Here is a 24325-nt window from a genome sequence, read left to right as displayed (position 1 = left end):
CCTTCAATAATGTTTTATGATTAAAAATAAATAAATCTGGTTCAATAATGGAGCTCAGCCGGAAAATTTAGCCTTATCCGATTTGATACGACGTTTTATAAATGAATAAATAATAATTATTATAATAATATACATTATTAATATTGATAAGCATGGATCTAAATTCACAGGTTGAAAATTCAAGGAAAAAAAAGCTAAGCAAATGAAACTATTGAGTGGGGTAACTGGGTATGGTGGGGGAGTCTATGTTTGATAGCATGTGGCGATTATTAACACGTTACCTTGATGCTGAATCGATCCAAGTTTTGATTGGGGACATAATGCTCGCGTCCATTTAGAGTGAACAAGTTGCTAGTGTAACTTCGATTGTTATTATTATATCTAGACTAAACTACTCCAATATTATATATTTTCTCAGAAAATTGCAACAACTAGAAGACAAATTAAATTCACATTAGCGTTTATTCTGAAACAAAAATGTACTCATATACCGAAACCGATAGCTTGGCTGGTTACTGGTTAAAAACATCATATCAGATAAAAGTTGTATAATCATCTTACCAAAGAAAAGTCTTCGTGTCGTAAGAAACAACAAGATTCTCTCTCTCTAGACGAAAAAGCTCCGACCTCTCTCTAGAAAAAAGCTCCACCGCGATCTCTGTCACCGGCCGACGGATGGGCTATCGTAACCACCGTCGGCCAGGTTCTCCGTTTTGCCTTTCCTAGTTTTCTTTTCTAGCTTAGTACTATAGCGGCTCGGTTTTTTGTCCGACTTTTGACTCCGGCGGCGCGCTTACCTATGGTGGCCGTCCGGTTTTGTCTCTGGCGTCATCGCTTTTTCTTTGGTGCTGGCGGCCGGCTTTCGGTGATTCCTTGGCGTCTTCGACGATTCATATCCAGGAAGAGCTATCGAGTTCAATCGGTGAAGCTCTTCGTTGGAAGGTGTGGTGGTGATGAAGTTGGATGCGTGATGGACGCATGTCAATCGAGTGCTCCGGTGACGCGTCGTTCTTTCAACGGCGATTTTTAGCCGGAGGTTTGCGAGCTGAGGGAATCCTATACCTCCGATACTGTTGTCGGAGGTGGGTTCTTGTCGGCACTGATGACGGAGGAGAGTCTCCGATTTGGATCTGGTTGGAAGATGGGAACCGGCGACCGGAAGCCTTCACCGGCGTCTATGGTTTCGATGTGAAGATGGAAGAACGCGTGTGCTACGGGGTGTTGGGAGGCGGACACGTGGGCAGTCTGAGCATCGATCTCAGATGCGTGGAAGGATGGCGCCGTTTCTTTTGTGTTTGGGCTTCTGTTTAGGCCCATTTCGTTGTTCAGTTTGCCTTGTTTAGGCTTGTTTGTTCTTTTTGGTTATGGGCTTGTATTAGTTTGGGCTTGTCCCATTTGTTAATAAAATCTATAGTTGGCAAAAAAAAAGTCTTCGTGTCGTAAGAAAACAAAAGAAAGAAAATTGAGAAATTACCAAAAATACCATTTTCATAGTACCACTTTTCATGTTTACACTAACCACTTTTACCACCACTTTCAATGAAGGGTTTAGATTTGAAGGTTTAAGATTTAGGGTTTAGATTTGATGTTTTAGGGTTTAGGGTATATAGTTTAGGGTTTAGAGTTGAAGATTTAAGGTTTATAATTGATGACTTAAGGTTTATAATTGAGGTTTTAGGGTTTAAGGTTTATAGTATTGAATTTAGGGTATATAGTTTAGGGTTTAGGGTTTATTGTTGAGGATTTAGGGTTAGGGTTTAGAGTTGGAGGTTTAGGATTTAGAGTTTATAATTAGAATTTTGAAAAGCATATAAAAACAAAGATATAAGAATTTTTAACCTTTTAATAAATAATGTATTTTGAAAATGTGTATTTAGTGGTGGTAAAGATGAATAGTAGTACCTTAAAAGTGGCATTTTTGAAAATTCCCCAAGAAAATTCTTCGTTTGGTAACGAAAGACCTAGAAAAGGTAGAAAATATAAGTTTATTTTCTTCACGGAGGGATCAAAGTTTCTGAACAATTATAAATCATCTTACCAAAGCAAAGTCTTCGTGTCGTAAGAAAATCAAAGAAAGAAAATTCTTCGTTTGATGACGACAGACGTCGAAAAGTTAGAATCTATAAATTTTATATTCTTCACGGAGGGATCAAAGTTTCTGACAAGTTTGTTCATAGTCCTTCCCAGTATATATTGACAATAGTTGTTTCCTGTAACATGTGCAGTAAAAAATTTTAAAATATTTTCTAACAGATAAATATAAATTATATTTATTTTTTTATTAATATTATAAATTTTCTTTTTCTTATTAATATATTTTAATATAAATTTGATTTAATTGAACACTAAAATTAAGATAAAAACAATTTTGTTTATTTTGAAATATATTTAAGAATGTGCATGTATATATTTAAAATTATAATCTTAGGTAGATTTTTCAATCTATTTATTTTAATTAAATATGTAAAATTGCATAATTGTCAAAAATTAAAATTAAACAATATTATAAAATCTGTAGATATATATATATATATAAGAAACTAATGATTTTACGATTTAATTTGATTTTATAATTTAATTTTTATAATTTTCTAAAAGTATGTATATATTTTTGAAATATTTTTAATTTAAATGATATTTCAAAATTTGAAATACCATAATTGAATATATTTATTTTAATGATGATTTATGAGTTATTACCATATTTTAAAAAAGTCCAAAAATATAAATCGACAATAAATGTAATACATGAGTTATTACCAAATTTAAAAAGTTTACCAAAAATATAAATTAACATTAAATATAATTGTCCATGTCATATTAATCCATAAGACATGTCATCAATTTTAGTAGTCATGTCATATTATTTTTGTGAGAATGATTGTAGAGAAGACATGTGGCAAAATCACTTCTCAAATATAGTCTAGGGGATTAAATTTCATAATTTTCAAAAATCCCCTAGTCTATATTTGAGAAGTGATTTGCCACATGTCTTCTCTACAATCATTTTCACACAAAAAATTGTGACGTGGCTATTAGAGTTGATGACATGTCATATGGTTAAATATGACATGGAAAATTATATTTAATGCTGATATATATTTTTGGAAATATTTTTAGAATATTGAAATAACTCATATATTACATTTAATATTGATTTATATTTTTGGTAAACTTTGTAGAATATGGAAATAACTCATGATTGTAGATATATATAAGAAATAATGATATTTATAAAATATGTATTTTTTCAAAATTATCAGTTTTATATCAGTTTTTATTAATTATATATAAGTTGATCTCTATAATATTATTTGAAAAGTCAGTTTCCTACGTGTCGCGCCCACGTTAACTCTCACGGTGGTTGATTACGATGATACCATTAACGAATCAAATATATCTAGGTGTTTTCCTGCACCATGTGCAGAAATAAAAGTTTTAAAATATAATTTATTTTAAAATACAAATTTTATTAATTTTTATTTTGTTAACTTTTGATTTTATTATTTGATTACAATATATAATCTTAATTTAATCATATGTAAAACTTTAAGATTAAAAAAAATATTTTTATACAATGTATATTTAGTAATATATATGTATATCTTTTTCTAAAATATATTCAATCAAATTTTGTAAATGTAAGAGAAAATTTTGTTAAGTGTATAATTATCAAAACATAAAACTAAATAATTTTCTAAAATTTATGGATATTAAAAATAAACTAATAGTATTGGATTAGAAAATTATATTTAAAAACTGTATAATTTTGAAGAATTGTTTTACTAATAATAATTATAAAATATAATTAAATTTTGAAAAATCCAAAATAATATTATATTTCTATTTATAACATTATATTATTTATTGCTAAACTAATGATGATCTATGAGTTATTACCATATTTTTAAAATTTACTAAAAATACAAATCACAATAAATGTAAATGTCTATGTCACTATTTAAAGAAATTATATATATTTTTTAAAATGCATAGTATTTGAAGAATTGTTTTTAGTAATAAAAATTATATACTTATAAAAATATAGCAAAATAATATTTCGAAAACAGAAATAAAAGTTTTAAAATATAATTTATTTTAAAATACAAATTTTATTAATTTTTTATTTTGTTAAATTTTTGATTTTATTATTTGATTAATCTTAATTTAATCATATCTAAAACTTTAAGATTAAAAAAAATATTTCTATTCAATGTATATTTAGTAATATATATGTATATCTTTTTCTAAAATATATTCAATCAAATTTTGTAAATGTAAGAGAAAATTTTGTTAAGTGTATAATTATCAAAACATAAAACTAAATAATTTTCTAAAATTTATGGATATTAAAAATAAACTAATAGTATTGGATTAGAAAATTATATTAAAAACTGTATAATTTGAAGAATTGTTTTACTAATAATAATTATAAAATATAATTAAATTTTGAAAAATCCAAAATAATATTATATTACTATTTATAACATTATATTATTTATTGCTAAATTAATGATGATCTATGAGTTATTACCATATTTTTAAAATTTACTAAAAATACAAATCAACAATATATGTAAATGTCTATGTCACTATTTAAAGAAAATTATATATATTTTTTTTAAATGCATAGTATTTTGAAGAATTGTTTTAGTAATAAAAATTATATGCTTATAAAAATATAGCTAAATAATATTTCGAAAATTTAATTATTATTATATTTCTATTTAATTTATTATTTATTATTATATTAATTATGATATATAAATTATTGCCATATTTTAAAAACTTACCTTAAATATAAATCAATATTACATGTAAATATGTCATAATTATCTTTAAGTTATTACCATATTTTTTGAAAAATTATTTTAAATATAAATCAACACTAAATGTAAATATTCATGTCATAATTTATTTCAAGCCATGTCATCAATGTTGGTGTGCCATGTCATAATTTTTTTTTCAAAATTAATATGGTGATGACACTTGTCAAAATCACTTCTCAAATATAGACTAAACTAGGTGTTTTCCTACAGTAAAAAAGTTTTTAAATATTTTGAATAGATAAATATAAATTATATTATTTTTTAATTAATATTGTAAATTTTCTTTTTTCTTATCAATATTTTAATATAAATTTGATTAAATTTTTTTTTTGATCAAAATTTTGATTTAAATAAACATTAAAATTAAGATAAAAACAATTTTGTTTATTTTAAATTATATTTAAGAATATGCATGTTTATACTTAAAATTATAATCTTAGGTAGATTTTTCTTTCTATATATTTTAATTAAGTATACTAAATAAATATGTAAAATTTCATAATTGTCAAAAATCTAAAATTAAATAATATTTATAAACATTGTAGAATATATAAGAAACTAATGATTTTATGATTTAATTTTTATAATTTTCTGAAAAATGTATACATTTTTGAAAATTTATAATTTAAATGATATTTCAAAATTTGAAATGCTATAGTTGAATATATTTATTTTAATGATGATTTATGAGTTATGAACATATTCTAAAAAAAAATCTAAAAAAGTAAATCGACAATAAATGTAATATATGAGTTATTACCATCTTTGAAAAAGTTTACTAACAATATAAATTAGCATTAAATATAATTGTCCATGTTATATTAATCTATAAGACATGTCATCAATTTTAGTAGTCATGTCATATTATTTTTGTGAGAATGATTGTAGAGAAGTCATGTGGTAAAATCACTTCTCAAATATAGACTAGGGGATGGGTTATTATCATATTTTAAAAGTTTACCAAAAATATAAATTAACATTAAGTATAATTGTCCATGTCATATTAATCTATAAGACATGTCATCAATTTTATTAGCCATGTCATATTATTTTTGTGAGAATGATTGTAGAGAAGACATGTGGCAAAAATTGTCCACGTCATATTAATCTATGAGACATGTCATCAATTTTAGTAGCCATGTCATATTATTTTTGTGAGAATGATTATAGAGAAGACATGTGGCAAAATCACTTCTCAAATATAGTTTAGGGGATTTGTTGTAGTGGATAATTCAAAAAAAAAAAATCAGCCATATTATTATATAACCCAATTTCTAATGTTAGTTATTAATTTTTTTTTTTTTGATAAAAGTTAGTTATTAAATATTGGGATGTTGGTAATACATAACGAGATTTCTATAATAATTCTGACGAATTCACAACACTAAACTTGTCTTAAGGTTAAGTAAAAGAACATGTTTACGTAGTATAAACACTATTCACACAAGATATGATCTTTTTTTTGTTCAACACACAAGATATGATTCAGTTCAAAAAAAAACACACAAGATATGATCCAACCAACAAAAATTCTCAATGGATGAATATAATCAAAGTAATAAATATATATATATATATATATATTCAAAGCAAATAAGATTAAATTTTCACTATACATGAAACAGTATGCACACACATATATATATATATATATATATATATATATATATATATATATAGCAAATAAGATTAAATTTTCACTATACATGAAACAGTATGCAAGTCAAGTATATAAGCATTATAAGCATCTCTTTCTATATAGCACAACAATTCTAAAATTTGTTATTTTGGTAAACTTATTGCGTATCGGTATAATGTGCTTTTTCGGTATAATGTGCTTGTACTTCACTACATAACAACACTTCAAAGAAAATAGAAAAAAGATAAAAGTTGATAATTATGGCTAATAGTAATACTTAGCAATCTAGTAATTATAGATAATTAGATCACATATGAGGGAAACTGAAACCCACTAGTAAGTGGCCACGTAGCAATCTTACCCTTAGTTACTTTCTGGTGTTATTACCCAACGAATGAAAATTCGTTTTAGTGGATCAACACGACAAAAAACTGGATTACACCTTATCTTCTCTACTTTTTATTTTTGGAATTTGAAAAATTTGTCAATGGCATTGAAAAAATCAACAGAAAGAGTACGAAGTTGGGGTTGCAAAAAAAAAAGAGTAGTGAAGTTTTGGCACTCAAATCTTTTGGTACCCTTTTGTTTGTATTCAGATGGTGACTTGACTAGACTTTGATTTCATGATTTTATATGAATTCTTTCCTTTTACTTTTTTTTTTGTGTGTGCAAATCTTTCAGTTTACTTGTAACTTTTTGTTTTTCCTACTATTTTATACTCCCTCTGTTTTTAAATAATACATGTTTTGAGATTTTCACACTTTTTAATAAAACATATTAAAATTTACTTATTAGTGCATAGTTTTTTGTTATTTTATATTTCCTATATTTCTAACTAATAAAATTTCAAGAAATGCAATTAATGTTTTTGAGATTCACAATTATTCATAATTAGTTGACAAAATTACATTGAAAATATGAAAAATACATCTTTTTGAAACAAAAAAAATTCTTAAAACATACATCTTTAAAAAACAGAGGGAGTATAAACATATTTAACAATACTTTTATGTTATTTAGGAAAGTCTTAATTTGCTTATAAATTTTACGATATTAGTTAGCAAATCAGATACATAAACTTTTTAGTTAGCACTTGCTATCTAAACAAATAACACAGAAGGTGCTAAGAACTCCCAATTTGAAACCTACTAAAATCAAATATATCTGTTTGTATGTTTAGTTGATATGTATATTTAATTCTTGATACTTTTGATTTATCAAAAAAGAACATGGAAGGTAAGAAAGAAATGAAATCAAGATCTGAAATCTGATGTTTTTTTACCAATTAATTTGTACAAACTTAAAAACAGGAGAAGAGGGGTGGTGATTGATGATACTATAAACTTATAAATAGAAATAGGGCTAAGTGTGGTGGATGGTATAAATCAAGAAATAGAAAATAGTGGCTGGTGGTACATGATTCTAGATACGAATTACTACTCTATAAAAATGTCTTGACTCGATTATAAACTTATAAATAGAAAAAGTGGTGTTTGATGCATGACATTATATCTTGAATTTGTAAACAAATGTGTGTGGCTCGATTATAAGCTTAGAAATAGGAAAATAAAAGCTGTTGGTGCATGATTAGTCTGGAGTCCTTAGACAAATGATTCGGCTCGGTTATAAACTCATAGACGGGAAACGATTTGCTGGTGCGTTGTGGATGATCTCTAGTTCCAAAATATTATACAGTAAACACTACAAATACCTCTAAGCTAGAACTATCTTATCACTAGAAGCTTAGGAAATGGGATATGATGGATGGTGGTACATAAGAATCTGAATGTCAATTGGGTTGTCCACATCCAAATGGGCTCTTCTAAATGGACAAAATTCTTTTTTTTCTGAACATTGATAGTCTAAGCCCAAAACAGATAACACCCAAATGGTCAGTGCATTCATTAGACAGACATCCCTACTGGTGCATAATATATGGAGAAATGGGTGTCATCATATAGGATGCATGTTTCTAAAGAGATGATCTTTGGAGCAAGATGAATAACAAGTTTCATCATCAAAGCAGTTGTTAATACGTCTAGATGACGTTGATTATGTTGTTCTATGAAGTTACTTGGTATGTCTTCATAAGAGTGATATCAATCATATTGTTGAAATTTGAATATAATCTGATTGTGTTGCTGGATTATTGCAGGGACTCTCAACTTTCCGTATGAATTAGGGTAAATATGACTTCGTCGACAAGTATCAAATTCTGCAGATTCACTCTCAACCTCTTAACCATGCGGAGGTTTCCTCCTACAGCAATCCTGGTCTACTTGTCACTTTTCACCAACAGAGAACTTCTATTCCACTCTAACGTCGACACTTTCTTTTTAAAGTCGACACTTTTATCGTCTTTCATTCACCTGTTCCTGTTTTCATCGCTATTGGAGAGACATTTTTCTTGAACTAGCCATGTCCATCTCTTAAAACTTGGATCTCTCTTGCTACTATCTTTGGAGGAAGTTTGCTCTATCTGCTCACAGATGACTGGTTTACAGTCACACCGTATAGCTGTACATTGCGTATCTTGTGAGCATGCTCAATTTCGTTATGGGGTAAACACTCTAACAACTTTCGTTGGAACTTTGGGACTCTATTGATGTGTATGTTTGGCGGAGTCATGGATCAGCGGTCCACAAGCAAGAAACGGAAACTGTACAAGAAGATAAGCGGCATAAACTCAAAAAACAAGATGATGAATAAAAGAAACTGCAAAAAAAGATCGAGGAAGCTTATAAGCTATGATCATTTAATACATATATATATATATATATATATATATACACAGGAAGCACCCTACAGATATATACAAATGCTTTTTTATATGCCAATAGAGAAGAAATTATGGCACAATTCAAACTTAAAACCAAAAGGATATATCATGTTATTTAATGTGAATACAGTGTAGAAAAGAAGAAGTTATTGTGGTTATAACTCCAGACAGAAAATCCAATGATATGAATGTATGTGGTCGGTGATACTAATGTAGTCACCGAAGTACCTTCTTTTGAAGAGCACTCAAAGAGGAAGTAAATCAGTGCCATTATTATGTAAAGGTGTGTATATATATTTTATTCCTATTAAAAGAAGATTCCAATATTCAAAATTTATAGTGATACATGTACACTTCTAGATCTGAGATTATGTGATTCTTTACATTAAAATTAATATTATAATCACGAGATTAATAGTAAAAAGTCTTTTGTCGTTTGGTTAAAGAAGACAGTTCAAAATTCATACCTCGTTTTAAAGAAATTTATTCTTTAAAAAAAAACAGAGACGTTTATTTCTTGACAAATCGCAGTGTTTATAGTTATTTTGACTTGTAAAGTAATAATGTATCATTGATATAATATTTTTAAATTTAGGTGTCTTTCCCATACAGAAAAAAAACTGAAAATTTTGAATGGTAGCAAATGAGTTGAGAAGAAGAAGGCGGGCGTTGATACTAGACACGTGGCGTTCACTAAACGGTTAAGATTAAATAGCCGTTAATTCTTAAGAAAACTCTTTGTTTTTTCAAATTTCTATTACCCAAATAAAAGAGGGTTTGAGTTTTTTTTTTCCTAATTTCTTTTTTTTCATTTTCTTCTTCTTCTTCCTTTCAGTGCCCCTTATATTGCAAGAGAGAGTGAGCGAGTAAGTGAGAATCTTTCGATTGGGAAGGGGAGAAAGAGAGCGACATCGGTTGTTCTGGGTTTGGCTGAAAGGATCTCTCTTTCTCTCCTTTAGTCTTGATCTTAATCTTCTTTGAATTGAACGGCGAAAGGTAAATCTTTTTTTTTCTTGGGTTTTGGTCTAATCATCTGTGATTAGGGTTTGTTGTTCTTGATCGGTTGATTAGTAAACCGGATCTAAAATGGTTTTGATTGTCAAATTCAAAGTCAAGACCTTTTTCCAATTTAATCTATTTTTTTAAAAAAAACTGTGCTTTGATTAAATTCTCCAGATGAGCAAATCAGATGAGAACAGCGTTGGACTAATTGGATCAACCAATCTTCCACAAAGTACCCTTTTTTTAATCGAACAAATAACTTCTTAAATCGAATATCAAATCTGTCTTTGAAACTGAGTTTTTTTTACATGATTTTGCAGGCGGAGGAGGAGGAGGAAAGATCATGGCGGCGGCGAACACTGGCCCGACCAGAAGAGCGCTCAGTGCAATTAACAAGAACATCAATGAACCTCCCTCTTACCCTTATGCTGTTAACAACAAGAGATCACTTTCCGAGTAAGTGTGTTCACTCACATTCGAGATCGGTTGTCTTTTTTTTGTTCCTTACTAATCCTAGTATTTCGTTTTGATTCTGCAGAAGGAATGCTGCAATCTGTAACAAACCACCTCCGCACCGACCAGTTACTAGGTACATTAGTAGATCTTTCATCTTTGTCTCTACTTCTTTCAGTGTTGTCTCACATTGTCTGGTTTATGAGTTATTACCACTCTCTGTTTGGTTCAGGAAGTTTGCTGCTCAGTTAGCTGGTAATAAGCCACAAATCCAGAAAGAGGCAACTAAGAGACCAGAGTCGGTTCCAAGTGAAGAAGCAGAGAGGGTTGACATCGATGTGGATGAAAGTGGTAAGGAAGAAGGAGACGACTTTAATGAACCAATGTTTGTACAACACACCCAAGCAATGATGGAGGAGACTGAAATGGAAGATGCAGATGAAGATGAAGAAGAAGAAGAGAGAGTGATCAATATTGACGCTTGCGATGAGAACAATCCTTTAGCCGTAGTTGAGTATATCAATGATATATACGACTTTTTCAAGAAATCTGAGGTGAGTTTGCTCTTCTTTCATCTTCAATGGACTTCAAAGATTCATATGTTTGAAATCGGTTCTTATGATTCTGCAGGAGCTTAGTTGCGTGCCTCCTAACTACATGGACAATCAGCAAGATCTTAACGAGAGGATGAGAGGAATCCTCATTGACTGGTTGATTGAGGTAACATAGACCCAAAAGCATTTTAGTTTCATTCTTGTTGTTGTTTAATTTACTTGAATTTTTTTTGGGAGCAGGTGCACTACAAGTTTGAACTGATGGAGGAAACACTTTATCTCACAGTCAGTGTCATCGATAGATTCCTTGCGGTTCACCAAATCGTGAGGAAAAAGCTTCAGCTTGTTGGTGTCACCGCTTTGTTGCTAGCTTGCAAGTACGAGGAAGTCTCAGTTCCAGTCGTAGATGATCTCATCTTGATCTCTGATAAGGCTTACACTAGAAGAGAAGTGCTGGATATGGTGAGTAATCAGTCATATCTCTCTTGATCACTAATCCAAATATGGTTCAGTTTCATTTGACATTTTTTCTGCCCTTGTATTGCAGGAGAAGCTAATGGCCAACACTTTGCAGTTCAATTTCTCTTTGCCTACTCCTTATGTGTTCATGAGACGGTTTCTCAAAGCTGCCCAATCTGACAAAAAGGTTTGTCTCTTTTATAGAACGCTTGAATCTTTTTGCAAGGAATCCATCTGACCGTGAAAATTGTGGTTTCAGCTTGAGGTTTTGTCGTTTTTCATCATCGAGCTGTGTCTGGTGGAGTACGAGATGCTGGAGTATACTCCATCTATGCTAGCAGCCTCGGCAATCTACACTGCTCGGTGTACACTTAATGGGTTCGAGGAATGGAGCAAAACCTGCGAGTTTCACACAGGCTACACGGAAGAAGAGCTACTGTAAGGATCCACAAGTCATGAAATCTTTTCGCAACCGATAAGAAGTGATTCTAATTATGATTCTTTTCCAGGGCATGCGCAAGGAAGATGGTTGGTTTCCATCGCAAGGCAGGAACAGGGAAGCTAACGGGAGTTCACAGGAAGTACAACACATCAAAGTTCTCTTATGCTGCAAGAACCGAACCAGCTGGGTTTCTACTATAATTGGAAGGAGAAAAACTATAGTAATAATAAGATTGAATTGACACAGAATCTAAATTTGAGATGTACAACTGTTGGTTGAGTTCTTCTTCTCTTCTAAGGTTCTTTAGATCTTTCTTTACTTGAGAGAGAGAATAAAAAAGATACAAATGTTTCTTTTTTTATACCATGCCTTAGCCTTATATAACATTCAATTTGTGAAGGAGATTCACCTTTAAAATTACATGTAAAGAAAGTGTTGTAAAGAATCTTACGTGCTTCATTTTGGTAGATGCCAATCAGGAACGTCTCAAACATTCTGCAAGTCATTGTTACATAGTCATGGTACTTGATAGCCAAGTCATCTACTTGTTACGTTCATAATCTTGTTTCAATTTGGCCAAAGTTTTGTCTTCATTTACAAGTTACAATCAATTGGGTAAAGCATGTCCGTTGCTTTATTCATTCATCTACTGCCAGCAAATGGATAATGCGAAAAAAAACACATCATTAGGAAAAGTTCTCAAATGTTTTAACATCTTGGTACCTAGAGAAAAACATTGGTTTTTACATTACAAGTGAACCTTAAAGAAAATACATAACAAAGGCAAGAGAGGCTGCTGGTTTTTGTATCAGAATCGAAGCTTACATGTTAAAGCATAGATTCAATCATCTTCTAACAGGTGGTACTGCTCCCCTTCCTCCCGTTCCACGCCCAGTAGCCGGAGCCTTTTATCATGGATCCAACAATTAGTAAATGACAAAGAATTAAAAAAACAAGCATTAAGGACAAACAACGACTTCATCAAATTTCCTGACAATGGTGTCTTAAGAGTTAATTAATGAATATGAGAGGAGAGTGAGAGAGAGGGAGATAACTTACTTTCCCTCGCATTGCAGCTCTACCCCTGCCAACACCAAGTGATCCGCTCTTTCCCTGCATCAAGTAAAGATAGAGCACATAGAGACTCTTAACATCATTCTTCATATCAAGAGTTGCAGAAAGCACATACCTTGATTCTAGCATCCAAGCGCTTGAACATTGGAGCATGCTTGAGAATGTCTGGTATGACCATAAACCTGACAACATCTCCTCCAAAAAAAAATCAATTACTAATAGTAGAAAGATCCCATGAAATAGTAGGAAACAAGCACGAGTCAAAGTCTTCACAGCAGCACCTGACTTTGCTGCCTCGAATGAAGACATGCTCAAGCTGTGATACCTTACCATCCTGTGTGACACAACACAACACCCTCTAAAAATTAATATATGATTCTGAAAATTCATAAACTGGAAACTCAACTTTAATACCATGTTTACACATACCCTTATAGACTTAATCAAATCTAGGGTTTTCAAATCAATAATAACAATTTAAAAGAGAGCAAATAAAGCAATGATATTTATTTTTTATATTTTTTTTTAAAGAAAAACAGTGTCAAATCTATAATGGATCGATAAATTTTGTAGGTAAAGAGGAGATAGACCTTGGCGGTGAAGGTGATGTCCTCGAGCTGACAGTTCCAGTTATCCTCACACTCGATCATGCTTCCTCTGTATAGCTCCCCGCTCTTTAGCTCAACCGTCACTATATGTCCTGATGCCTCGTGAAGAAGCTTCACCGGTATCCCCAAACTTCGGCTCATCTCTCTGTTAAAACCCTAATTGAGATGAGAACCTTCCCTTTCACTCTCTTTACCCAAAACCAAACAAAAATGGCGGAAGCAAGGAAGGAGAGTGAGAGTGAGAGTGAGAGTGAGAGTGAGAGATTCAGATGTTTTAAAGCTCTTCAGATTCAATTATTATAATTGGGCCATAGATCAAGCCCTTTAATCGTTTTTAGGCCCAGCAGCTCACCCAACACTTGAGGTTTCTCTTTTTACCCTCGTCATGTCTTTATAGAAACTTCACTTTGGGTTTGACTCATAGTAAAAGACTCGAGAGGTGCGGTTCATCATATTATAGACGTTTGTTAGCTTTGAACGTTGAGTTTGATATATATTTCAATCCTTTTAACCAACCAAAATTAAATGTTTTGTCTTGTTACTTTTGGACCAAGTTATTATAAGTGACGCCATGCATATATTCAATACTGTAGTTTCTTTTATAATTGCTAACTTATGATCACTTCCAGTAAGCTTGGACATACTGGAAATGTTTAACAATCGAGATAATATTATATGTTCGAACAATAATCAAGACCTGGGGAAGCTGTAAACTTTTAAATGGAAAATCAAATAATTAGATCTATGCTCGAACAGCATAACAAGCTATAGGAGGTGGAAACTCGGAGTGACTTGGAACATTTCAGGTGCTCTACTGTTTATACGAATCTGCTTCGAATCTGCTTATCCAATAACATTTAACTTACGTGATCAATATATTTTTGGCACGTACGTATATATTTCCATTTAATATAAACATGTCACATATATGGCTTGATTCAATGTAAACCATATATACTTTTCTGAAAATTTAGTTTCAAACGTTCATTGCAATGACATTATTAAACCGATACGGCAATACAAAATAAAACCGTGGAACATCTCATATATAATAAATAAATATTACATATAAAATTATTTCTGATATTTGATTCCTTGCAATTCAGATGATTACAAATTTACACTAGCTGGCTTGGTTCATGTATGGTTTTCTGACAAAGGTGCTCGATTATAACTTGCATTAAGAATTGAAATCTTGTTTTGTTGTGCAGACAACAGCATCTAACTAAATCCATAATGTTTGCTTTAATCGGGTGTTAAACGGAAGGTTCCTGAATACACCAAACTTCAACTAGTTTGAAATTATAACCTAAATGACCTGTTTTCTCCATATATGTCTTCACGTCCGTACAAAAAACACAACTCAAGGTTCCTTCCTCGTACTTTCCTCATCATTCTCATATCTGCCTCCACTCCCAATCTATACATTACATATACATATATTATATATATTCAGTAACCCTGCAATTTTCAGTAAACCCTAATCACAAAACTATTCTCTTTGAATCTTCTCACCTTTTCTTCTGACTCAAGCAATACCCTGTTTAGGTTTCGATCAAATGGCGCAAATGGACTGGGAAGGTTTGAGAGACTTACAAGACTGCGCAAACTATCTCCTCGACCACTGTCCAGAAGCAAGAGAGTCTCTGTGTCAACAAGGGAAAGAGAAATGGATCGAGCAAGTCTCCGAAGCTTCAGTAACAATGTTAGACGTCTGCAACGTGTCGAAAGATGTCATGGCACTCGTGAGACATAGCCTGAAAGAGCTTCAACTGACTCTACGCTGCAACGAATCGAACATCAACGTGAAGATCGCAGCGTATAACAGGCACAGGAACAAGCTCAAGAAGGAAACGCTCAAGTGCTTGAATACTCTAAAGAATATTAAAGGAGGAAGAGGGACGTTGGTGATGCAGAGGATAGAACAGAACCTTCTGTTTGTTGCAGAGGTTTTGAAAGAAGTGAGAAGAGCTATTGTGACTATGGTTGAGTCTCTGTTCTCGCTCGTGTGTATTCCTTGGCTCGAGAGAAAACAGAGCAAAAGGTCAATGTCTTCCATGTTTACTATGCCGTTTTGCTGTTTGGATGATGTGTGGGACGAAGTAGCCGTGCAGAGCGCGAGTACAAGGTTGGAGGCTGCACAGATTGCTGTTGAGGAGCTTGAGATCGAATTGGGGTGTATTTTCCGGCGACTGATACAGACCAGAGTTTCACTTCTTAATATTATTACAGCTAAGATGTCTCCTGTTTGATTTTACTTCTGGCAGATAAAAGCTGTATATACCTGTAAGGATTAGAATGATTAGTACAGAGACATTATCATCTTATAAAGTTGTGAACATAAATCAATTCAGAAAGTAACAAACACATTATTATTAGTGGATGTTACTAGAGCTGAATTTATAATGATTGTTGAAAAAAAAATTCCATTGTTATCTATACTATTATTTGCAAGTGATTTTTCGCAACGGAGCTCCCACGTTAAAAGTTAGAGCGGTTAATATCGATATTACCCTTAATGATTATATAAATTTACTTGCATATAATTTAAAAATTAATGAGTCATCTTTAGAAGAAAAAAGTGCTACCATCTCTTGATAAATAAATTTACATATATATTATCGTACAGTATATATACTATGTAGTTATCTTTCTAACTAATATTTTAATTGTGAATGAAAATATAAAATACTAAACCTACCGTATGTATATACAAATAGAGAATACATGTTAGGTTAATTTTCAATCATGAGCAAGCTTCTTTGGTATAAGATAAAGAGTTTTTACATTAGTGGAAAATATGTCGTATCTTCAACCAACTGCTTTGGTTTTTATCAATAGATTAAATCAGAAAATCTTTTATGTTAATAGTTTGATTATGTATTTTGTCCGCAAATACGGATTTAGGGGGTGTTATTAAATAGTGAATTTACAAAGAGTTTTGATGAGTTTTAAAATTAAACAGTTTCCTGAATTTAAAAAGAGTTTTGCTGATTTTTAGACTTTTATAAAATTAGTTAAAGAGTTTTGTAGATTGTTATATATTTATTAATTGAGGATAACTATAAACTTTTGTAGATTTTTTATTTTTAAGTACTGCAATATTGTGTTGTTATCCAAAATCTTTATGCCATCGTCAAATTTTTTATATGAACTTTCTGAAACTACATTTTGTATGTTTATGTCAATTTGATCATTACTGGTTTTCAAATTGTTTTATCGTTGAAACTTGTGAATTTCTAAGATGAATTATGAAATATTTGGTGTCATTCAATGTTGTTGGCCTTCGTCCCAGATTATATTTCATTATGAGGAGACTTTTGTTTGTGCCAGAGAATCTTGTGGTGATATTTATAACCTCTTTCTCTCAAAAATGGTGGTTTCACTAATTAGATCATATATTTGTCTACACGTTACGGTGGGGGTGAGTGGGTGAGGGAAAAAGGAAGTGGTGTTTTACAATTTTTCGGCGGCTAGTGAAATAGACGTGCTACAATTACAGATTTGTGTTTTGTTAAAAAAAAGACTTTGGAAATCTTGATCAACTTGCAATACTTTGATAAACAGATTTTATGAAGAAAAGTTTGGCAAATCAATAATCCAATAACGACAGACTTCAAAATATGACATAATCAGTTAACTTTCATTTCTTTTGAATAACACAAGACTTGTAATGACTATGTAAAATAATGAATCCAATAACTCTAGATTTTTATAAACTTTTAACTACTTATTACAAATTTATAAACCAATAACACCATACTTCAACATATTTTTGAGAAGTTGTAAATGAATAACACTAGAATTATCAAAACTTATAAATCTATATAACTCTTTGTAAATTAACAATCCAATAACACCCCTTAATCTTCTTACAAATACTTATAAAATAATGAATAATTATATAAAATTTAAAGTAAAACTAACAACATAATTCTATTAACAGTATACAGTATATCCCTTCGGAAAAACAATATATTATCCCTTATCTGTATCACTATTCACTATATTATACAATAATGCCAATAGATAAAGATAACTTAGCTTTTTATCATATATATATATATAACTTGGTTTTTCTTAGGAATATAAACACGTGTATATCTCCTAGACTATATTTGAGAAGTGATTTTGTCATATGTCTTCTCTACAATTATTTTCACAAAATTGAAGTGATTTAGCTTATGTGTCAACTTCTCCATAATTTAATATTTTTTAATAACTTTTTATATATATATATATATATATATATATATATATTTGTTATCGGGAAAATAATAGTTTCTATTACAAAAATATTTAAAAAGATAAATTTATATTATAATATATTGTTTTATCTGGAAAATAATATTTTATATTGTAAAAGATTAAGACTTGGAATAATTATAATTAAATACTAATCAATCAAAAATGGTTTTGTTTATATATCATGTTTTCCATGATTTTAGATATTTTTTTATTATTATACATTAAAATAATTTGAGAAATTAATTTGTTTGTGTCATGATCTCTATGATTTAGGTATTTGACTTATTATATAATTAATAATAGTATAGATTATTATTAATTATAATAGTTTATGGTACACATAAGCTAAATCACTTCATAAATAATAGTATAGATTGTCATAAAATCAATTATAATAAAAATTATAAAAAGAAGAAACAACATCGATGCGTAATTAAATCGAATTTTAAACTAATACATGCATTAATATTGTCTGGATCACTATTATAAATTTCTTTATAAAGTCTAAGATAAGTGTAGCTCTTACCAATTGGTTGTCTACTGAATGACGAATTGACATAAAAAGATTGTTAACAAGGGCACTGATCACTTTGGAAAACTTTGAAAAAGTTACTGAACATTCTTCAATAGTTGCTTCCTTCTCTTTTAAATAAATATGAAGACATTTACCCTCCTAGATTGGCACACCCTCAAATACAATGTCTCATTCGAAATCTATTTCAGGTAACAACTCCAAGCCACAACTTCAAAAAGTTTAATGCAGACTTAGTGCATTGGAAGAAAAAAATGATATTGGCTTTGTCCAAAAAAATGCTAACAAAAATAGTTGTTCTTTTTTGATATGATTAGTGAAACAAAAAAAAATTAGTTGTTCAATGATAAAAGTAGATATCTTATATTTGATATGATTAGTGAAACATTATAAATGTGAATCTGCTGGTAATCATCCATTACCAAAGCAGAATACGAATATATTAGAATATGTAATATCATCTCAATTATTTTGTACATATGTATATTAGAATATGTCAATAACAAGGTTTAGCAAGAAGTATTATCTTTCTAGTATATACTATTATTTATGAAGTGATTTTGCTTACTTGTCATGTTCTCCATGATTTTAGCTAATTTTGCTTATTTGTCATATTTTATTAAGTTTAAGCTAAATTATCATTGATGTATTATTTGTTTTGAGCTGAGTCACTAAATCATTAATTTAAAATAATAGCCTTGATGAATATTCTATATAAATAAAAACGAATTTTATTTTATTAATATTAAATTTATATGTTATATTAGCTTTTCTTATTGTCATATTTTTATTAGGTTTTAGACTTTTAGATAGGTTATTAATTTATTATTAGTCTCTAACTATTCACTAATTTATTTAATGATATAAAGTTTATATGTTATGCTATATTAAATAATTGATTACAAAATAATATTTTAGAATTATCAAAAAATAGTTCTTCTATATATATTCTTTGTTGTGCCTATCTGAAAACAATATTTTTATTATAAAAGTTTAAAAAATTAAGATACAAAACAATTTATTATTAAATATTACTCAACCAAAAAATATAAATATATTTTCTAACTATCTCTAAGATATGAGTGTTTTAAAAAAACTTAACACAATAATAAGTATATATTTTGATTAAAAGTATTTGACATATATAGATTTAACTATTTAAAATATTAATAATAATTTGTTATGCTGGTTTTAGATTAATAAGACATAAACTAATAAGTATTTATAAAAAATTTATGCCCGCACATGCAAAACACCTAGTTGGTTATATATTCAAATTATTATTGGTTTGTTGTTAGTTTAAATTATGTATAAAATCTATTATTATTAAAAATTGAGTTCTAATAACCTATTAAAATTTGCTGTTATTGACATGTATATTCTAGACAATTAGCTCATAAAAATAAAAACTTTTAAAATATTGTGTATTTCTTAAATTTATTAAAATTATTAAATTAAGTTTTTAAATATTTTTAAACATTCAAAACTCTTTATAACTTTTTACTAATTTAATGAATTTCTCTCCACTTAAAAAATTAATAAACTCTACATAAATTCAATTTCACTCCAGAGTAATTATTTTCAGTTCCCTAGGCCCAGTATATAGCCCAACTAAGGTTAGTAGGCCTAACCCCAGTATATAGCCCATCTAATCGTAAAGCGGTCCACGTCGTTTTTAAAGCTGATTAAAACCATAACTTTCACGTGCCACCAACGAACTAAAATATCTGTGGAATAAAACACGCTGGTGGTCGGAGACGATGGCTTTACACAGTTGTTTTATAGTAGTCAAACAACTTCTTCCCAGATCATTTTTTCTTTTAACAATCATTAATTAAACCCCTTAAAAGTATAGTTCAAAGCTACAGAGAAACGCATCTAATCTTAGTTCACAGCTACAGAGAAACGCATCCAGATTAGATTGTGTCCACAGCAAAAGCAAAAGAGATGGCCTCAGTTGATTCTCGAAGTGGTTTCTGCAACTCGAACTCGACTTTCTACAGCAAACGAACACCGATCCCTCTCCCGCCTAATCCCTCCCTCGACGTCACGACTTTCATCTCCTCTCAGGCTCACCGCGGCCGCACCGCCTTCATCGACGCCACCACCGGTCAAAACCTCACCTTCGCCGAGCTATGGCGCGCCGTGGAGTCCGTCGGAGACTGTCTCTCCGACATGGGGATCCGCAAGGGCCACGTCGTCCTCCTCCTCTCCCCGAACTCCATCCTCTTCCCCGTCGTCTGTCTCTCCGTGATGTCCCTCGGCGCCGTCATCACCACCACCAACCCTCTCAACACCGCCGCCGAGATCGCCAAGCAGATCAAAGACTCGAACCCCGTCCTCGCCTTCACCACGTCGCAGCTCCTCCCCAAAATCGCCGCCGCCGCCGAGAAGCTCCCGGTCGTGCTCATGGACGAGGAGCGAGTCGACTCGGCGGCGAGGAAGCGTCTGGCGGAGATGATGAGGAGGGAGCCGAGCGGGACCAGAGTCGCGGAGCGAGTCGACCAGGACGACACGGCGACTCTGCTTTACTCCTCCGGGACCACCGGGATGAGCAAAGGAGTTGTCTCTTCTCACCGGAACCTTATCGCGATGGTGCAGACCATCGTGAACCGGTTCGGATCCGACGGGGGATCTCAAGGAGAGCAGAGGTTCATCTGCACCGTTCCCATGTTCCACATCTACGGCTTGGCGGCGTTCGCCACGGGACTCCTCGCTTACGGGTCGACGATCATCGTTCTCTCCAAGTTCGAGATGGGCGAGATGATGTCGGCGATAGGGAAGTACAAAGCGACGTATCTTCCTCTCGTGCCGCCGATCCTCGTCGCCATGGTCAACGGCGCGGAGCAGATCAATGCCAAGTACGATCTGAGCTCTCTGCATACGGTGTTGTGCGGAGGAGCTCCGTTGAGCAAGGAGGTGACGGAGGGGTTTATGGAGAAGTATCCGACGGTCAAGATCATGCAAGGGTATGGGTTGACCGAGTCAACGGGTATAGGAGCCTCTACGGATACTGTTGAGGAGAGCCGGAGATACGGGACGGCCGGGAAATTGTCGGCAAGTATGGAGGGGAGGATCGTTGATCCGGTTACGGGTCGGGTTCTTGGTCCGAACCGTACCGGTGAGCTCTGGCTCAAGGGTCCTTCCATTATGAAAGGTACTTTTTATGTCGTTCTCGATGTCGGAGATCATCAAAGCTGGAATTTTCTTTAAAATGTTGTCGTTGTTCTTGGCAGGTTATTTCAGTAATGAGGAAGCTACGAGCTCTACTCTTGATTCTGAAGGATGGTTAAGGACTGGAGATCTCTGCTATATTGATGAGGATGGATTCATATTTGTGGTTGATCGGTTAAAGGAACTGATCAAGTACAAAGGCTACCAGGTAACATATGATGCATCACAGATTTAATCATGATCCATATTGCTGCTGTAGAATATAGTCCTTGTGGAGCATAGTGAAATGCTGATGAGTCCTATCATCCTTTTTGTATAGTAATGTGTTTGGTTTTGACCAAATTCTTATAAACATGACCTGGTTTGTTCTGTTGAACCAATAAGCCTTGATATCATGCTTGTGTGTATATGATAAGCTTCTCTAGAAGTCTTCCTAAAACTTATTTTGGGATCATTACATAGGTCCCTCCAGCTGAGCTAGAGGCTTTGTTGCTCACTCATCCTGAAATCGCTGATGCCGCAGTTATCCCGTAAGTCACAGTAACATCACCTAATTTTTTTGTGTTTCTATTTGAGTTTATAACATTTTGGCGATCTACAGGTTTCCCGACAAAGAAGTAGGGCAGTTTCCGATGGCATACGTTGTAAGGAAAGCAGGAAGCTTGTTATCAGAGAAGTCAGTGATGGAGTTTGTAGCAAAACAAGTGGCACCGTACAAGAGGGTACGGAAGATGGCTTTCGTATCTTCCATACCAAAAAATCCTTCTGGAAAGATTCTGCGCAAGGATCTCATCAAGCTCGCAACGTCCAACTCCAAACTTTGAAACTGTTACGAGTCTTGTGCTGTGAGCCAATCTCCGAGCATTGTTGTTACTTGTGTTGTAGTAACTCTTGTCAATTCTGTGAAATATATTACCCTGAAGATGATTCACACATAAATAATGTGGACAACAATGTTGATTATTTAAATATAGAGCCTGCCTTCAAAAACATGCTATGATCAAATATTAGCTCAGTGCCAAATTTATAAGACGGATAGCTAAGACTAAGATATTAACACTTAATTTGTACAATATGTAATAGATTGTCCTATAGTATTGCCTGATTCATTGTCAGGGAATTCTTGGATTTGTTCTGGCAATTTCACGTTTTTCGTAGGGACATCATGTAGTTTTGGTAAATGGTAGGAAAATGAACAAACTGGAACTACACTTTACAGTCGCCGAGGTCTTGGTATGTATATATACTGGCATTGATTTGCTTTTTAAGAGTATAAATGTATGATAGGGTAATTCTCATATTCAGAGGGGCATACCCCAGAATACTTGAATGTCAACGTACCGTAAAAGAGACCAACCTCCACTCAAAGATTTGTCTTAGTTCTTGGGGTATTCTTTGAAATGACTCTTGCAGTATCTACTGTCGGGTTTGGAAGACTAACCATCACTCATTTAACACATATGGTATCAACTCTGCGGTCTGGTGGAAAGGCACACTTTGGTAGGATCTTTCAAAGTGGCTCGCTGCCTTGCATAGCTCTTCCTTGGCTTCTTCCTTTTGCTGGCTTGCACCTTAATCCCGGAAGCTCTCTTCAGATGCATTTAACGCTTCATCAAAAATCGGTTTGGCAAGTCCAGGTTTGTTATTTGTTTTTTGGTTATTTTTTTTTGGTTTAACCAACCAGTAAAGTTTTTCCATTTGATGCATCCTTCTTGAAAGTTTTCGATACAAAACAAACCATTTCTAGGTTGCTTCCAAATGCGTCAATGACACTATAAATTAATGTACGTTATTACCTATCTCAGGGCTGGATCATACATTTAACCACCGTTCGCTTAGGATTAACCGATTAATTACATATGTATTGATTCAGCCATCCAAAAGTAGCTGAATTATCTATTTGGATCCGTGCAATATATCAACAAGTATGGTTATGGAATGGAATCGGATTTGGATAATCCAAAATACTTGCATAAATAATTAAACTTTTGAAATTGTGTAAAAAAATTTTTGGTAAAAAATTCATGTATAAATTTTTGAAACTGATTTGAAATATTTGGATTTACATATGATTATATTCGATTTATGTATTAGAATTTTTTTTATCGGTGATCTATTTTATTACATATGTTTTAGTATATATCCCAATCATATAACGATACTGAATATTACTTGGTATTTCCGTCTCTATATTCGAAATAGTATATAAACATAAACAAGAGAGATGTAAAACTTTGTGTATGGCAAGTTTAACAATATGGCCAAACTTAAGATCTGACCATTTGATCAAAAGAAGAAAACAGATCTGACCATATAGCCAAACTTACAACTTAGTGGTACTGTACAATAGCTAACTTGTTATGCCATTTAGAGATATCAAGTGTACGATATAAGAACGTGTACCTGATTAATTGTCGGAGAATTCTTGGATATGTACACGCATCCCTCTGTATTAAAAAAAAGAAACATTTAAAAGGTTATAATATGTAGTTTATACTAATTAAAATAATGTCAACGTTGAATTGTCACGTA

The 24325-nt window shown here is 31.9% G+C and overlaps 4 protein-coding genes across 7 annotated transcripts; 3 read left to right on the top strand and 1 right to left on the bottom strand.

Annotated features, from left to right (window-relative positions):
- The first annotated feature begins 10082 nt into the window (after positions 1-10082).
- LOC108818910 (cyclin-B2-3) lies at positions 10083-12514 on the top strand. Its single transcript, XM_056993331.1, has 10 exons — positions 10083-10243; positions 10424-10481; positions 10570-10705; positions 10788-10838; positions 10935-11256; positions 11333-11422; positions 11497-11718; positions 11804-11902; positions 11975-12153; positions 12225-12514. Exons 2-10 carry the CDS (start codon positions 10424-10426, stop codon positions 12355-12357), a joined length of 1290 nt encoding a protein of 429 aa, XP_056849311.1. The 5' UTR covers positions 10083-10243; the 3' UTR covers positions 12358-12514.
- On the bottom strand, positions 12495-14089 carry LOC108818911 (small nuclear ribonucleoprotein SmD3b). 4 transcript variants are annotated; one of them, XM_056993333.1, is made up of 6 exons: positions 13822-14089; positions 13513-13565; positions 13347-13413; positions 13217-13270; positions 12983-13062; positions 12495-12806 (listed from the first exon to the last, which is right to left on the bottom strand). In XM_056993333.1, exons 1-5 carry the CDS (start codon positions 13978-13980, stop codon positions 13003-13005), a joined length of 393 nt encoding a protein of 130 aa, XP_056849313.1. In that variant the 5' UTR covers positions 13981-14089; the 3' UTR covers positions 12495-12806; positions 12983-13002. The 4 variants fall into 4 exon arrangements, with proteins under 4 accessions (XP_056849313.1, XP_056849312.1, XP_018447367.1 ...); XM_056993332.1 differs by having other exon boundaries at positions 12495-12803; XM_018591865.2 differs by lacking the exon at positions 12495-12806 and adding an exon at positions 12822-12880.
- A 1207-nt stretch (positions 14090-15296) lies between these two features.
- On the top strand, positions 15297-16278 carry LOC108821142 (uncharacterized). Its single transcript, XM_018594193.2, has one exon. It carries the CDS (start codon positions 15399-15401, stop codon positions 16089-16091), a length of 693 nt encoding a protein of 230 aa, XP_018449695.2. The 5' UTR covers positions 15297-15398; the 3' UTR covers positions 16092-16278.
- A 4145-nt stretch (positions 16279-20423) lies between these two features.
- LOC130499242 (peroxisomal OPC-8:0-CoA ligase 1-like) lies at positions 20424-22785 on the top strand. The gene is made up of 4 exons (XM_056993302.1): positions 20424-21776; positions 21856-22001; positions 22256-22323; positions 22395-22785. Exons 1-4 carry the CDS (start codon positions 20567-20569, stop codon positions 22615-22617), a joined length of 1647 nt encoding a protein of 548 aa, XP_056849282.1. The 5' UTR covers positions 20424-20566; the 3' UTR covers positions 22618-22785.
- Positions 22786-24325: the final 1540 nt, after the last annotated feature.

Source organism: Raphanus sativus, chromosome 8 (genome assembly GCF_000801105.2).
Source record: "Raphanus sativus cultivar WK10039 chromosome 8, ASM80110v3, whole genome shotgun sequence".
Taxonomy (NCBI): Eukaryota; Viridiplantae; Streptophyta; class Magnoliopsida; order Brassicales; family Brassicaceae; genus Raphanus; species Raphanus sativus.
Note: the sequence above shows the minus strand (reverse complement) of the source record. Positions and strands in the feature narration are given on the sequence as shown.

Coding starts and splice junctions, on each gene's coding strand:
- LOC108818910 (XM_056993331.1), top strand. CDS start 10,424: ATGAGCAAATCAGATGAGAACAGCGTTGGACTAATTGGATCAACCAAT. Junction 10,706..10,787: donor AACAAGAGATCACTTTCCGA/GTAAGTGTGTTC, acceptor TTGATTCTGCAG/AAGGAATGCTGCAATCTGTA. Junction 11,423..11,496: donor TCATTGACTGGTTGATTGAG/GTAACATAGACC, acceptor TTTTGGGAGCAG/GTGCACTACAAGTTTGAACT.
- LOC108818911 (XM_056993333.1), bottom strand. CDS start 13,980: ATGAGCCGAAGTTTGGGGATACCGGTGAAGCTTCTTCACGAGGCATCA. Junction 13,566..13,821: donor ACATCACCTTCACCGCCAAG/GTCTATCTCCTC, acceptor TGTGTCACACAG/GATGGTAAGGTATCACAGCT. Junction 13,063..13,216: donor GAGCTGCAATGCGAGGGAAA/GTAAGTTATCTC, acceptor CCATGATAAAAG/GCTCCGGCTACTGGGCGTGG.
- LOC108821142 (XM_018594193.2), top strand. CDS start 15,399: ATGGCGCAAATGGACTGGGAAGGTTTGAGAGACTTACAAGACTGCGCA.
- LOC130499242 (XM_056993302.1), top strand. CDS start 20,567: ATGGCCTCAGTTGATTCTCGAAGTGGTTTCTGCAACTCGAACTCGACT. Junction 22,002..22,255: donor TCAAGTACAAAGGCTACCAG/GTAACATATGAT, acceptor ATCATTACATAG/GTCCCTCCAGCTGAGCTAGA. Junction 22,324..22,394: donor GCTGATGCCGCAGTTATCCC/GTAAGTCACAGT, acceptor GGCGATCTACAG/GTTTCCCGACAAAGAAGTAG.